Source organism: Rhinopithecus bieti, unplaced genomic scaffold (genome assembly GCF_001698545.2).
Source record: "Rhinopithecus bieti isolate Rb0 unplaced genomic scaffold, ASM169854v2 scaffold_14936, whole genome shotgun sequence".
Classification (NCBI taxonomy): Eukaryota; Metazoa; Chordata; class Mammalia; order Primates; family Cercopithecidae; genus Rhinopithecus; species Rhinopithecus bieti.
Window position 1 is genome coordinate 1520168 of NW_016808811.1, and position 17698 is coordinate 1537865.

The following is a 17698-nucleotide window of genomic DNA, read 5'->3' on the forward strand; positions in this document are numbered from 1 at the left end:
CAACTTTTTCTTGTTTACAGATGATATAATCATATGTTTGGGAAAATCTAAAGACCCCATCCAAAAACAATTAGAACTGATGATCAAATTCAGTAAATTTTCAGGATACAAAATCAACATACAAAATCAGTAGTATTTTATATGCAAACTGTGAACAATCTGAAAAGAAATCAAGAAACTAATCTTATTTACAATAGCTACAAATAAAATACAACACCTGGGAATTAACCAAATAAGTGAAAGATCTCTATAACAAAAACTATAAAACACTGATGCAATAAATTGAAAATGACACAAAATAATAGATATTCCATGTTCATGAATTATAAGAAACAATATTGCTAAAATGTCCATATTATCCAAAGCAATCTAGAGATTTAATGTAATCCCTATCAAAATAACAATGATATTCTTTACAGAAATAGAAAAACCAATGCTTAAGTTTATATCAGATCACAAAAGAGCTAGAATAGCCAAAACTATCCTAAGCAAAAAGAACAAAACTGGTGGAATCGTATTACCAGACTTCAAATTATACTTGAGAGCTACAGTGATCAAAACAGCATGGCACTGGCATAAAAACAGACACATGGACCAATGGAACATAATAGAGGACCCCAACATAAATCCATACATCTACAGTGAACTTATTTTCCATAAAAGTTCTCAGAACATACATCAAGGAAAGGACAGTTTCTTCACTAAATAGGAAAACTGGATATCTGTAGGCAGAAAAATGAAACTAGATCCTATCTCTTACCATATAAAAAATCAAAATGTATTAAAGATTTAAATTGAAGACCTCAAAATATGAAACTACTACAGGAAAACATTGGGAAAACTCTCCAAGACAATGGAGTAGGCAAAGACTTCTTGAGCAATATACCACAAGCACAGGAAACTAAAGCAAAAATAGACAAATGGGATAATTTTATTTTATTTTATTTTATTTTATTTTATTTATTTATTTATATTTTTTATTATACTTTAAGTTCTAGGGTACATATGCATAACGTGCAGGTTGTTATAATGTATACTTCTGCCATGTTGGTGCTGCACCACCATCAACTAGTCAGTGCCCATCATTCATTCATTTATATCAGGTATAATCCCAATGCAATCCCTCCCCCTCCCCATCCACATGATAGGCCCAGTGTGTGATGTTCCTCCCTTCCCCCGAGTTCAAGTGATCTCCAATTGTTCAGTTCCCCCCCCACGTATGATGAGAACATGTGGTGTTTGTTTTCTGGTTCTTTGTGAAGTTTTGCAAGAATGATGGGTTTTCCAGCTGCATCCATGTCCCTACAAAGGACGCAAAACTCATCTTTTTTAGGCTGCATAGTAATTCCATGGTGTATATGTCCACTTTCCCTTAATAAGTCCCTGTCACAGATGGAACATTTGGGTTGATTCCAAGTCTTGCTATTGTGAATAGTCGCAATAAACCATACGGTGCCATGTTCCCTTTTTGTAGTAGAATAATGTTATAATCCTTTGGTATATACCCAGTAGTGGGAGGGCTGGGTCATATGGTACATTTAGTCTAGATCCTTGAGAAATTGCCATACTGTTTTTCCATAATGGTTGAACTAGTTACAATCCCCAACCAACAGTGTAAAAAGCCGTTCCTATTTCTCCACATCCCTCCAAACCACCGGTTTTTTCCTGGACTTCTTAATGAATTGCCATTCTAACTGGTGTGAGATGGTAATTCATTGTGGTTTGATTTGCGTTTCCTCTGATGGCGAGTGATGATGAGCCATTTTTCATGTGTCCTGTTGGCTTGTATGAATGTTCTTTTTGGAGAAATTCTGTTCATATCTTTGCCCATTTTTTTGATGGGGTTGTTTGTTTTTTATTTCTGGTAATTGTTTGATTCTTTGTAGTATTCTCCTTAAGCTGATAAAGCAACTTCAGCAAAGTCCTCAGGATACAAAATTTAATGTGCAAAATCACAAGCATCTTAATACCAGTAACAGGACAAACAGAGAGCCAAATCATGATGAACTTCCATTCACAATTGCTCAAAGAGAATAATACCTAGGAAATCCAACTTACAAGGGATGTCAAGGACCCTCTTTTCAAGGGAACTACAAAACCACTGCTCAGTGAAATCAAGAGGACACAAACAAAATGGAAGAACATACATGCTCATGGATACGAAGATCAAATATCGGTGAAAATGGCCATACTGGCCAAGGTTGTTTATAAGATTCCAATGCCATCCCCAATCAAGCTACCATGAGTTTTTTTCTATCACAGAATTGGAAAAAACGCTTTTAAAGTTCATATGGAACCAAAAAAGAGGACCCGCATTTGGCCAAGAACAATCCCTAAGTTCAAAAGGACAATGCCTGGAGGCGCACGCCTACCTGACTTCAAACTTACTACAAGGCTACAGTAAACCAAAACAGCATGGTATGTACCAAAACAGAGATATAGACCAATGGAACAAACAGAGGTCCCAGAAATAATACCACAACATCACAGCCATTATCTTTGACAAACCTGAGAGAAACAAGAATGGGGAAAGGATTCCTTATTTAATAATGGGTGCTGGGAAAATTGACTAGCCATAAGTAGACAGCTTGAAACTGGAATCCTTTCCTTACTCCTTATACGAAGATTAATTCAAGATTGATTAGAGGGACTTAAATGTTAGAACCTAAATACACCATTAAAACCCTAAAGAAACTAGTAGTAGTGCCATTCAGGACATAGGCATGGGCAAAGGACTTCATGTTCAAAACAACCAAAAGCAACGGCAAGCAAAAGCCAAAAATGACAAATGGGATCTAATTAAACTAAAGGCTTCTGCACAGCAAAGGAACCTACCATTCAGAAGTGAAACAGGCAACCTACAGAATGGGAGAAAATTTTTGCAATCTACTCATCTGACAAAGGGCTAATATCCAAATGGGATAATTTTAAAAGCTTCTGCACAGCAAAGAAAACAGTAAACAAAGGGAAGAGACAACCTACAGAATGGGAGAAAATATTTGCAACCAATCCACCAAAGGATTAATAAATAGAATACATAAAGAGGTCAAACAGCTATATAGGAAAAAAATCTAAAAATCCAATTTAAAAAATGGGCAAAATATTTGAATAGATATTTCTCAAAAGAAGACATATCAATGGCAAATAGGCATACGAAAATGTGCTCAACATCATTGATCATCAGGGGAATGCAAATCAAAACTTCAATAAGATATCATCTCACCCCAGTTTACTTGGCTTATACCCAAAAGACAGGCAATAATGAATGCTAGTGAGGATCTAGAGAAAAGGGATCCCTCATACACTGTTGGTGGGGACATAAATTAGTACAACACTATGGAGAACAGTTTGGAGGTTCCTTAAAAAAACTAAAAATAGAGCTACCATACAGTCTAGCAATCCCACTCCTAGGTATATACCCCAAAGAAAGGAAGTTAGTTTATTGAAGTGATATCTGCACTCCCATGTTTATTACAGTAATATTCACCATAGTCAAGATCTGGAAGCAAATGTCCATCAGCAGATGAATGGATAACGAAAATGTGGTACTTGTACACATGTAGTATTATTGAGCTCTACAAAAGAATGAAATTCTGTCATTTGCAACAACATGGATGGATCTGGAGGTCATCATGTTAAGTGAAATAAGCCAGGCACAGAAAGACAAACATCACATGTTCTCACTCATTGGTATGATCTAAAAATTAAAACAATCAAACTCATGTAAATAGAGAGTAGAAGGATGGTTACCAGAGGCTGGGAAGTGTAGTTGGTAGTTGGGGGTTGGGGGGAAGGGAAGATGGTTAATGGATATAAAAAAATAGTTAGAAAGAATAAATAAGACCTAGTATGTGCTAGCATAACAGGGTGACTGTAGTAAAAAATAATTTAATTGTACATTTTAAACTGACTAAAAGCGTATTATTGAATTGTGTGAAACACAGGGCATAGATGCTTGAGGGGATGAATACCCTATTTATCCTGATATAATTACTAAGCATTGTATGCCTGTATCAAAATATCTCATGTAACCCCAAAATATATATACTTACTGTGTACCCACATAAATTAAAAATTAAATGTGTGCATAAAAGTAAAAATATATATTTGTATTATTATTTTGACATCCTAATACTAAGAAATTGGACTGAACCAATTATCTCATCTTTGCTGACTGTAAAGAGTGTTTATTTCCTATTTATTTATTTATTTATTTATTTTTTGAGAGAGAGTCTCACTCTGTCACCCAGGCTGGAGTGCAGTGGTGCAATGTCTGCTCAGTGCAACCTCTGCCTCCCAGGTTCTCATGCCTCAGTCATCTAAATAGCTAAAATTACAGGCCTGTGCTACCATGCCTGGCTGAGTTTTGTATTTTTAGCAGAGACGGTTTTTGCCGTGTTGGCTGGGCTGGTCTCAAATTCTTGGACTCAGATCATCCCTATGCTTCAGCATCCCAAAGTGCTAAGATTACAGGCATGAGCCACCATGCCTGATCGAGTGTTTCTCAATGACTGGACAATTCAAAATATACTCTTCATAAAAATTGTAAAGAAAAATTCTGGTTTTCGGTATGCAGAAAAGAAGCAATTCTATGGGAGAAATGATTTGCTACACTGCTTTGGAATTTAGAATATTCTATTAAATAAGTGAACCTTAAAGAGGCATATCACTTACAATTCAACATCCCTAATGTGAGGCCTTTTCTCTCCCAAGCAGCTCTATTTTCAAAGCTTAGTTGGCCCTTTAGAGCAGCATTATCTTTTAAAATACTAGACGTGTACTTAATAGAGGCAGAGTGCATCATTTGAGAGGATGTCTCAAGATATTGGTGTCTCTTTAAATCTGTGCCGCCTGACAAAACAGGCATATAATTCAACACTTGGTTCAACACCATTAGTAGCTCTAGCCCTACGTATGTGGTACCACAGTACAAGAAGCATAAAGTACGCAATATAAATCTTCAACTCACTTTCAAAGGAGAGTACTTCGTGCATTTTTCATACTACTTCTCTTCCGTAAGATTTTAATGGACTAAAGTATGTCATGTATATAGAACTCATGATAAAATAGAGACAGGCAATACATGATTGAGGTAGCTGCAGAAATAGACATTCTTTTAAAATGTATAATCTGAATACACTTTAGCTTGAAATGTAAAAGTGATTTTGCTAAAATGCTTTTATAGCACAAGGAGATTTATACCATAAAAGTTGAAAAGGATTATTCATCCCAAATGGATTATTTATTTTTGAAATGAATATTTATAGAGAGCCTCTGAATTAGGCAGCAATCTTTGTCTTTGTTTAAACACAATTAACATTATGCAAAGTAAGGCAGCGCTTTTTAGAAAATATGTGAGCGTAAGTACTACTATTGGCAGTCATTTCAGTATCTGCACAGTGAGTACATAAAATGAAGAACAACTAACCTGTTATGCTCTTAATTAATGAACACCTGTACACAATGAAAGCATGGCTGGTTTTATGGATGCATGAAAATCCAACCAGGCAATTAATGTTTAATTTAGAATTCATGCTATTGAAAAGGTAGCAGAATAAACGACTTATAACAGGCAAATCACAAAAGTGGAGAAGTTGGATTTTCTGTGGATGAATCTTTTCCAACATATTTAAGCCATTTTACCATTTTTTGGTTGTTTAATTTTTATATGGAAAAAACTGAACATCTTTTGTATTGTTATTTAATTTTAATGTGATAATTTCATCATGTGGAATTGTTTTTAAAATTAAACTTTTAAGTTCAGGGGTACATGTGCAGGTTTGTTACACAGGTAAACTTATGACATGGGGGTTTGCTGTACAGGTATTTCATCACTCAGGTATTTAAGCCTTTGAGCATATACCCAGTAATGGGAGTATTGGGTCAAATGTTATTTCTGTTTTTAGGTCTTTGAGGAGTTGTCACATTTTCTTCCACAATGGTTGACCTAATTTATACTCCCACCAACAGAGTATAAGTGTTCCTTTTTCTCTGCAACCTTGCCAGCATGTTATATTTTGACTTTTTAGTAATAGCCACTGTGACTGGCGTGAGATGGTATCTTATTTGTGGTTTTAATATCATTGCATTTTGCATTTCTCTGATGATCAGTGATGTTGAGCTTTTTCTCATATGATTGTTGGCCACATGTATGTCTTCTTTTGAAAAGTGTCTACTCATGTCCTTTGTGCACTTTCTAATGGGGCTGTTTGTTTTTTCTTGTAAATTTATTTAAGTTCCTTGTAGATGCTGGATATTAGACCTTTATCAGATACAGAGTTTGCCAAAATTTTCTCATATTCTGTGGGTTATCTGTTTACTCTGTTGACAGTTTCTTTTGCTGTGCAGAAGCTCTTAAGTTTAATTAGATCCCATTTGTCAATTTTTGTTTTTGTTGTAATTGCTTTTGTCATCTTCATCATGAAATCTTTGCCTGTTCCTATGACCAGAATGGTATTACCTAGGTTTTTTTCTTGGGTTTTGATAGTTTTGTATCTTACATTTAAGTCTTTAATCCATCTTGAGTTAATTTTTGTATATGGTGAAAGGAAGTGGTCCAGTTTCAATCTTCTGCATATGGCTAGCCAGTTATCTCAGCATGATTTATTGAATAGGGAATCCTTTCCCCAGTGCTTGTTTTTGTCAGGTTTGTCGAAGATCACATGGTTGTAGGATTTAGTCCGTATTTCTGCACTCTCTAGTCTGTTCCACTCATCTGCATCTATATCTGTTTTAGTACCAGTACCATGCTGTTTTGGTTACTGTAGCCCTGTAGTATAGTTTGAAGTTGGGTAATATGTTGCCTCCGGCTTTCTTTTTTTTGCTTAGAATTGCCTTCGCTATTTGAACTCTTTTTTGGTTCATATGAACTTTAAAATAGTTTTGGTAGTTCAGTGAAGAATGTCAGTGGTAGTTTAATAGAAATACCATGAACTCTATAAATTGCTTTGGGTGGTATGTTCATTTTAATGATACTGAATCTTTCTATCTATGAGTGCTAGTGGGTTCCTGGGTGCCTGTCTCCCTGGGGACTTTTACCACAGTGGCGGAGGCAATGTAGTGGGGGTTGGGCCTGGGGTGAGGGTGGTGGTGGTGGGGGGTGTGCCTGATGACAACCGTGTACCTCCTTGCACTGGAGGTGGTGTTGGCTGGGGGCGGGGCACTGACATGCGCAGGTCTGCGTGTCTTCTCTGCTCTGCAAGCCGGAGGGGTCACTCAGGGTGGGGGAGGATCAGCTGTTCTCTGTACATTCTGAACGTAAGTGTGGGGTACTTGTTGGGGTGGGGCTTGCTGACTCTGTACCCACCAAAACTCTGTCTGCAGTGGTGGTTGGCAGGGGAAGGGGTAGCAGACTGCACTACCAGGTGCTATCAGGGCAAGGAAAGCAAACCCAAATCCCCACCCCTACTCCTAAGCAGACACGCCCAGCAAACTCATGTGGGAGTTGCCCCATGGAGGAATATGGGGGACGCTGCGGCTGCAGGGTGAGGAAAGACTGTGCAGGCTGGTGAGTGGCCATAGGAGCCACCCCGCTTGAGCTCTCTGCCTTGCAGTCAGGGTCCGCCAGAGCAGAAGCTATGATGAGGCCTCCCAAGGCTCCCGAGGGTTCTGTACATGCAGGTGTGGCCATACTGAGGCCCTCGGAGAGGCCAGCAGACTAAGGTGTTGCTCAGGTCGGACTGGCCCCATCTGATGGGCAAAATTGCCTTACAGAGTTCAGGACAGAGAGAAAGTTTTCCTAGGACTAAAGTCTCCTATGGAGCAAATCAGACCTAGGGGGATGGTCGTCCCTGACCATGCTCCACTACAGATGCTTTTGCACCAAACCCTCTGTGCTCCATATCAGCTGGCTTGCAGCTCCTACCACTTCTCTATGCAGCTCTCCCTGCCAGAGTCCGTGGTGGTCTAGGGGGTCTCCTTCTGCTGGGGTTCCAGAGGTCTGTGGCAAGAGTGGGTTGCTTCTTGCCAGTTCAACTCACCAATTCCCCCAGAGCTGTTGGGGGCTAGAAATAAGTCCGAGTGTGCTGTAGCCCCACATAGGGTTCCCAACTTTCTCCCCCAATCAGCCCAGTCTCTCTGTCTTCCCTCTGTCCACTCTCAGTGCCTTCCCTGTGAAGATCTGTTAGGAGCACTCCGGTCCTCTGGGTCCCTCAGTAGGAGCTGTTCCATTTATCTGAGTCTAGTGGGCCATCTTGGGATTTGTTTTCTTTCTTTTCCCTCCCTCCCTTCCTCCATTCTCCTTCCTTCCTAGAGAGCCATAATACGTTTTAGAGAAAAAGCCAACTGTTTTGATAGTTTATTTTAATGATTATAAGCTTTGTTCAATTTGTTAGAGGTCAAAAGTCATATTTTTGATTCAGTTCTATAACTATAACACACAATGGACACAGTTAATTCTTCGTCTTGTATGTACATGCCTATCTGACCTGCGTACTGGAGTGCGTAGGGGGCTATAAAGGAAAAAATTGTTCCCTTTACAAATATGACATGTTGAGTACCAGTACCAAACACTGTTCTAGGTTTCAGTGTAGGGCACTGAACATATGTGACAAATCTTCATTTTCAGTGCACTTTTATTTGAGACTCATGTATTATCATTGGGCATAAAACATTAACATTTGTTATTTTTTCCTCCCTGTACCTATCCCTGATCCTCCTCTTTCTATTGTTTTCATATTGTTCTTATCAACACTATTAATGTTTGTGTTCCCCTAAGTAAATGTGTAACCAGACACTTTCTAAATATACAATATTAGGGAGACATAAAAGATAGACCTCAATAAGACTTTATCCAACATCATAAAAAAATCTACTCAGAAAATTTCTGTATTGCTTATTTCTTTATTTTTTTGCTCCTTCCATGTGATAGGCAAGATATCTTAAAATTCAAATAGAGCTGTTAATTCCTCAGTCATTAGAAACATTTTATCAGATGTGCTTTTTCTAAAAGATGAGAATAATGTAATGTTTTCAAAGTCGAGTAGATTGGTGTTTATTTTACATATAAACTTCAAGAAGGCAGTAGGTCAAGGAAGGACTATGTTTACTTTTTGCAAAGTGTAATTTACATGGGTTTAGTGGTGAAGGGTAACATAAAAGAGTTCTAAGGAAGTGCACTGTAATTCAAGTAAAGTATCACTGGAGAAAAATAAGGGGAGCAGATTTATTCTGAATCTTAAGGGTATGCTATATTGAATGAGTATATTATTAGAAGAATAAATGAACTGCTTCAGTTTCATGATAACCTGAAGATCAGTGCAAGGATTGGGAGAAAATTTAAGCGTTTAGATGGTTGTATTTGTGGAAACAAGGAGAAAATGTTCTGAGAACAAATAAAATGAAATAATTATTTTAAAGAAAATAATTTTATGATGTTTAGGTAAATGAATCAGGACAAATTATGCTAAGGCAAGCAATGGAGCAATCATGGCGAATTCACCTCACTTTCAAGACGATTAGAAGCATACCAAATCCAATCTGACTAATCCAAATGTTTACCTGCTTCATTTGTGCGGATCATTCGAGATGGGGTGCTTGGATCTCCTGTCCCAATAGGGTTGGTGGCCACCACTCGAAATTCATATTCCACCCAGGGGTTTAGGTCCACAGCCATGGCTGACTCCATGTCCCCTGTTATGATTTCTGGGACTATAGAAGGGAAAGAAATTTTATGTCATTAGGAGGACTGGAAAAATGCTACAAATGGCAATCAAGAATATTAATGCTACTGACAGAATCAGCAGGCTAAAGCATATTTCCTCACAACACGTGGTCATGGTGTCACCTCCAGTGTCATTAGTGAAATGAAAATCAATCTTCAGGGAGTAAGCACTTGCATATGTCAAAGTTTGTTGGAGTTAATTAAAACTCTTTCATTTTATCTTTACACAAAACTTGCCATTATGTACACTAATAATTATTTCATCAATCCCTCAGCCCCAGATAAGGGGCCAATTAGAACTATAAACAGTTTTCTTTCAATTTCTAGGAAATTTCTTGAGCAGTTTGCTCTCCCAGTTCTGGCAAACATGTTTAGTCACTTGGTAATTCCAAGCAGCAAATTAACAATATATCTCTTTAATTTAAAAACACAGTTTGTGATATCTGAGTAGAAACACTGAATTCTTCTTAGAGTGACTTTTGTACTACATTTAAATTTTTGTCAGGGCATAACATTGTTTCTCAGTATAGTTACCATTGGTGAAGTATTTATACATGGCATACGTGCTTCATTTTTGACTGCTTTTCTTGTTCACTCAACTCTGCTGTCTAGGAAGTGTTTCTAAACATTTGTTACAGGAGTGAAAAGGCAGTATGTGGAGAATCTCCCTTGCAGCATGCAAAGATCCTCTGGATTTGTATCAGTCTTGGATTTCTTTGTAGGCATGGCAGTAGAGCCAGGATGGGAGTTTGGGATCTTGATTTGAGGACTCAATTCTGTTTTACCACAGCAAGCTGGAATGAAATCGCCTTGAATTTTCCATGAAAATCTCTTCTGAAAGGTACCAAAAGAATGTTACCAAATAAGTAGCTCTGTGAAAGGTGAATGCTCAGAGCATAGGCAGCGTGAGCTGCCCGACAAATCTCACAGCACTGCAGAGCTGATGTGTTTTCTTAAAGCAGTGACAGGAAGATGTGGAAAAACAAAAAAAAAGTCTGTCCCCTCTTGCTGCACTGGCAACTGAGCAGTACGCTTGGAGTCTAAGAGGTGGGTGAGGGAAAGGCCACTATCAGACCACAGCTTGATGAAATGTCAAGCTATGCTTGACAAACATACAAAAGAGAAGAAGAGATTTCCAGATAATGCTCAGCCTTCTGTAGCCCAGAGCCTACACTGTATCACCAATATTTGCGTTGGGAGCGCCAGGACTTAACACCACTGTTTAATTTACTTATACTTATGTAAGTCATCTCAAGTAACTCCAGACATCTGGACCGTGCTCATCCCTTTTATTCTAATCTCCAGAAAATTCTGCCAATTTTCTTTTCTGCCCAGCTCATATCTCTTCCTCATTCTTGAAGTTCTTCCACTGTGACCCTTGGAATTTATGATCTGTCATTAGCAAAATCCCCTATATACTTAATCTCCTCTCTGGGCATATCTGCAACTTTTTACTCCAATAGAAACTAAGAAATGTTACCCTTATTAAGGGGTGGACCTCTTAAGATATCATGTAGAAAAGAACTAGCCCTTTTGTTCTCTCTCCCCACATCTCTAATGGATGTTTCCCATCAGCATACAAGCATGCGGATGTTTTTCTCTGAAAAACAAAACTAAGGTCTCTTAATATTTCCTCTCCTTCCAGCCTTCACTCAGTTTCTCTGATTCTTTTGAGAGTTGTTTGTGCTATTACTTACTGTCTGCAATTATTTTTCTTCCATTCTCTTTTGAACTCATCCCAGTCAGACTCTTACCTCCAGTTTTCCATCATACTGGTTTCTGTCAAGATTACCAATGAATGGTCTCTGTTACTGAAACCTTAAGGCCAGATCTCTGTTACTCATCTTACTTGAACTATCATCATCCTTTGACACAGTTGATCATCCTTTGAAATACTTTTCGAAACTTAACTTCTGGTTCTCTCCCACCTGATTATGCCTTCTCAGTCTCCATTGCTGATTTCTTTTTGTCTTCCTGATGCAACTTGGCTCTACGTTTTTCCATTTTCTTACTCCGTGGTGATTTATCCAGCCTCATGGTTTTAGATACCCTCTATGCTGATAACTCTAATATTTTTAATGAACCTCTTCCATAGATTTCAGACTCATATGTTCAATGGCATATTATTAATAGACATTACTATTTGAATAGATTTCTGCAGTATTCGTATCCAGGGAATGACAATTGCTTTCTTACAGATGTTGTATGCCAAATCTTCAGGCCATCCTGGACTCCTTTCTTTCTCCCCTTTCCCACTCCAATCCATTAGAAAATTATGGCATCTGTGACTTCAAACTATGTTGATATCTCCACTTATCTTGGCAGAAAAATTTCTTGGAAGAGTTGTCTATATTAATTTTTCTCCTATTGTCTCTGGAACTCATTCTTGTCAGACTTTGATGCTGATGGCCTACCATCACATCAAAACTGCTATTGTCAAGGTTACCGATGACCTCCATATAGCTAGAACTAATGATCAATTCTCAGTCTTCATTTTACTTGACATCTTGGTAGCATCTGACACAGCTCATTAGGCCTTTTTCTTCGATAGGCTTTATTCCTTTGTTTTCCATGGAATGACATTATTTTGGTTTTCCTTTTACCTCAATGATTGCTTTTATTCTGCCTCCTTTGGATGGCTGTCTTCTCCACAACTCTTACTGTTACAGTGCTCCAGGGCATTATTTTCATACTGTTTCTTCTTTATTTTATCCTTACTTTCTTGGAGGTGACATAAAGTCTCATATTTTAAAATATTATATGACAATAATTTTCTGATTTATAACTTTATGCTAAACCTCTCACTTAAACACCATACTTGTATACCCAGATGCCTACCTGAAATCTCATTTGGATGTCTAACAGATACATCAAACTTAATATGTCTTAAATTGAATTCTTTATCTCACTGCTACCCAATCTGTTCCAATTATGAAGGTTTCTCAGGCTTCTCCTTGTCACCTAATGATAACTCCATCCTTAAGTTGGTTAGGTCAAAAATCTTATAGTTTTCCTTGAATTCTTTTTCTCTCATACTGTTTACATCCAGTTTGTCACAAATGCTGTGGGTTTTAGCTTCCAAGTAGTTTCAAATTCTGACCATTTTTATGACCTCTGTCATAAAAGCATCAGTGACCTGTGTCACCAAGCTTCTGTCACATTGAAGCATCATCATCTCTCCACCACAATATCTCTCAAAATTCATCTACCTTTCTCCCTAAAACTCATTCTGCTCCTGCCTCACTGATCTTCTAATGCTCTTGCATATCATGCTCCTAATACTTTTGCTCTAGTTGCTCCTTATACCTGGGCTGCCTTCCCCTAGATATTGGGATAGCTAAGTTCATACCTCCTATAAAATGTACGAAAATATACCTTCTCAGTAAGGCATACCCCGACCACTCTATTTCAAATTGCAAGCTTCCTGCAATGGACTAAATGTGTCCTATCAAAATTCATATATTAAAGTCCTAACCCCTAATGTGGCTGTTGTTTAGTGATAGAGCTTCTAAGGAAATAATTAAGGTTAAATGGTGTGGTAAGAGTGGGGCTGTGATCTTAGTGTCCTTATAGGATGAGACATGAGAGCTCTCTCTCACTTTGTGTGTGTGTGTGTCATCCATGTGAGAACACAGTGAGAAAGCAACTTGATGTTGGAACTCCCAACCTCTAGAACTGTAATAAAGTAAATTTTTGTTGTTTAATACACTCAGTCCATGGAATTTTGTTATAGCAGCCTGAGTTGACTAATACACTGACCCTGATCATAGTACTTCTGATTCCTCTTACTGCATATAATTTATTTTTCCCCCATAGTACTCATCAACTTCTAAGATACTATATAATTTACTTGCTTATTATGTTCTCTGTTTATTGTTTGTCTTCACCTATAAGAACACAATCTTCACAAGGGCAAGGATTTATTTATTTGGTGGTGTTCATTGATATACTGCATGTGCCTAGAACACTTCCTAAAAGGTGCTTGGTAAATTTTTATTAAATGAATGAGAATTCAAATTGCCTGGTGTGATCAGAATTGGCATTATTGATTAATTCTGCTTGAATCTTGATGTAATTAGTATAAGCTTTAATATACATATAAAATAGTCTTCCTTCCAAAGCTATGCATATTTATACCCTGTTGGTCATAACTATAGACTTTAAAGACTCCCTTTCCAAGCCTATGTCCTTTCCACCACCCTTCATCCCTCTCTTTAAAGTCGAAAAAAAAAAAAAAAAAAAAGATTGGAAATTCTAAATTCACCCTGTTACTGTAAGAGCATATAACAAATAATATAAGTATATGCAAGTGATGATTATTTGGCTGAAACAAAATCAATAAGAAAGAAAGCTATAAAAATTCTTTTTATACATAATTAGAGAGCAATATTGTAGAGATGAAGAATAATGGAGGATTTATACCAAAATAAGCATTGTAAAAGTCTTGAAGCATCTTTTTATAAAGATATTATTTCCAGAACTTTAGGGACAAGTTGGTTTCAAAGAAAACATTGTGCATCAGAGAGAACATGACAGCAACTAAAGACAGTGGAAGATCTTATATTGACTTAGGGGAAGCATCTTGTTGAAATGCCTTTCCAAGCAAAAGAATCACATCCAAGACTATTAATTTTGAGAAAAGACCTTATTCTGTTGTCCAGACTGGTCTCAATCTCCTGGCCCTAAGTGATCCTCCCACCTCAGGATGTCTCAAAGTGCTGAGATCACAAGTATGTGCCACCTAAACTCAGCCACGAATTTAATTAATAAAATACCAGATAAATCTGTTCAGTTGAAAAATGGAACCAATCAATCTGTGCAAAAATATCCACAGTAGAAGACATATCCACTGATATAAGAATATTTAAGAAGCATATCTGAGTTAAGTAAACAAAGAACAATGAATTCTGTGATTATAGGCCATTTGATATTCCTAGGTAGACATAATCAAAAATTACATCAGCTAATGCTTCTCAGTAGTATAAAAAAGAAAGTCAGTTTTCTAAATCAAAAGCCATTTGCTTGAGTGGAAAAGAGGTCTGCAAGTGAAATGATCTATTTGTTATGGCTGTTTGCATACTTTTTTCAAAAGAAATACGTTATTCTTATTTACATTTTAGTCTCATTTGCAGGATGCGGTATTCATACGTTAATTCCAAGATGTGCTCAGCTAGAGAGTTCATGTGGAGCCTCTGACTTCATTTTCCACAAATGAGAAACTCATTATTTTTTATGCTCATTTTGGTATATTTTAAAGGCTTTTTCAAATAGTAGATTATCAATTGCATTAATTGTATCAGCAAGTTTAAATTCCAGATTCATTTTTTTTTCTAATGGATATTGTTAAATTAGAGTTTATTTTGACTGAAATTAATTTAGAATGAGGGAGCAACTATGAAACCAAAAGGCCCATGACCCAGTGGAGCCGGTGTGGTTCCAGAGAGACTTATTTCCCCATCATAGGCATGAAAGAAACTATGAGAATGAGCATGGTACTAAAACCAGGAAGCATCTAAAAAACCTATTTTGGAGCATGTAAATCTTGTGGACAGCTCTTCATTAGGCTTGCCCTGAGGACAGCATGCCTCTGCCAATAGGTGCAATTAATGGTGCATTTGGAGAAATGAGTTAGAAGAGGACACATCTAGTGAGAGCCCTAGAACCATGAAGGGTAAATACAATTGATCACTTGCAGAAATCTTTTCTGAAGGAAAACATTTTATCAGTACAGCACAATTACAGGGTTTTAGAAGTGTTGTTCTTGCTAAATTGAATTAAAAAAGAACTCTGAAAAATATCACCATCAAAAAGTGGGCAAAAGATATGAGCAGACACTTCTCAAAAAAAGACATTTGTGTGACCAGCAAACATATATAAAAAAAGCTCAACCCATCACTGATCATTAGAGAAATGCAAATCAAAACTACAATGAGATACCATCTCATGCCAGTCAGAATGGCGGTTACTAAATAGTCAAGAAAAAACAGATGCTGGTGAGGCTGTGGAGAAATAGGAACACTTTTACACTGTTGGTGGGAATGTAAATTAGCTCGACCCTTGGGGAAGATAGTGTGGTGATTCCTCAAGGATCTAGAAACAGAAATACCATTTGACCCAGCCATCCGTTACTGGGTATATACCCAAAGGAATACAAATCATTCTACTATAAAGATACATGCACGTGTATGTTTATTGCAGCACTATATACATTAGCAGAGATGTGGCACCAACCCAAATGCCCATAAATAATAGACTGGGTAAAGGAAATGTGACACATATACACCATGAAGTATTATGTAGTCATGAAAAAAGAATGAGTTCATGTTCTTTGCCAGGACATGGGTGAAACTGGAAGTCATCATCCTCAACAAACTAACACAGGAATAGAAAACCAAACACCACATGTTCTCACTCATAAGTGGGAGCTGAAAAATGAGGACACATGGACACAGGAAAAGAAACAACACACACTGGGACTTGTCAGGGAATGAGGGGAGGGGAGAGCAGCAGGAGCATCAGGACCATCAGGACAAACAGCTAATGCATGTGGGGCTTAAAACCTACGTGACAGGTTGATAGGCACAGCAAACCACCATGGCACACATATACCTATGTAACAAACCTGCACATTCTGCACATGCATCCCAGAACTTAAAGTAAAATAAAAATTTAAAAATATTTCTAGCATTCAAATAGTATTAGAAAGATGCAACTTTACAGTAGGGACTTCTAAAACAAACAAAAGAATGACATTTAATTCAAATGCCTAAATCCTCCACAGACACAGGAATATGTATGTTTTTATATACACACACTATATATGTGTATATATAAACATATGTATATATAAACAATAAGTAAAAACAGGTGAACTGAGAAAACCATAGGCAAGAGTCAGAACATAAGTGTAACTAGCAAAGCATGGATGTAGCAGGTAGAAGATATGTACTGGATTGCTATGGGCATAGGATGAGTAATAAAATACGCATATATTGCAATGTATCCACAAGGAAAACTTCTCCAAAAGTAAGTTGCATGGGTAGTGTGGCAAGAGCAGATAGGGAGCATGGCTGTAGGGAAGAGGATGAGTTAGGTGAGTGCACAACACCAGATCTGAAGTTGAGGTCATTTCCTGGCTGCAGAGCCAAAGATTTAAGCTGTCACACTCAGAATAAGATTGAAGCACAGGGTTGAAGGTTATAAGAATTTCTGAGTAAATCTGCTCATGTGGTTTAAATTTGTCCTTCCTGAATTAACTACCATACCTAGAGATTCCCCAATTTGGGGGTCTTTAAAGGTATCACAGGGTTATAATGGATCCAGGAATGAGGCTGATAGGAGCAATTATCTATAATACAAAATAAATATGTATATGTGCATAATAAATATGTTTATAGACACTATAATGATCAAACTGAGGTCTAACTTAATGCGGGAGCCTAAATATCAAAGAAATTCTGAATCGAATTCTGCATATAGATAAACAAATTTCCTCTGTCTGATATTACGATGTTTCATACAAAAACTCAAATTTCATTTACCTATACAATAAAATGAACCACTTTACCCTCACAATATTCTGGTTGAGTTTTAAGGTTACTGCCCTCAAATATTTTACTGATTTCTATATTTAATTTCTAAATAGGTCAATAGAGGTCATTAGACTTTAAAACAAAAACACAGTTGTTACTCAGTATGTACAATTGCTTCTAAAGATTCTCTTCTGTAGACTTACTGTACACTTTTCAAATACCAATATGTTTAATAAATGTCTAATAACTATCAAGTAAGTGTGATTTTTACATATCCCTGCTGGACAGCCACATTTGGAGAGATACGAGAAATTGTAAAATGAAAAGAAAATGATTAGAGATGAATTTTTTTTTTTTTTCTTCTTCTTTTTTTGAGCTGGAGTCTCTCTCTGTGGCCCGGGCTGGATTGCAGTGGCCGGATCTCAGCTCACTGCAAGCTCCGCCTCCCGGGTTTACGCCATTCTCCTGCCTCAGCCTCCCGAGTAGCTGGGACTACAGGCGCCCG

At 37.4% G+C, this 17698-nt stretch overlaps 1 protein-coding gene across 1 annotated transcript in view; it reads right to left on the reverse strand.

The window, feature by feature from the left end:
* The window catches only part of CNTN5 (contactin 5), a 1382289-nt gene that overhangs the window by 72544 nt on the left and 1292047 nt on the right, over positions 1 to 17698 (reverse strand). The window contains exon 18 of the mRNA XM_017887230.1: positions 9499 to 9648. Coding sequence (XP_017742719.1) covers positions 9499 to 9648 — 150 coding nt within the window. The remainder of the gene's footprint in view (positions 1 to 9498; positions 9649 to 17698) is intronic.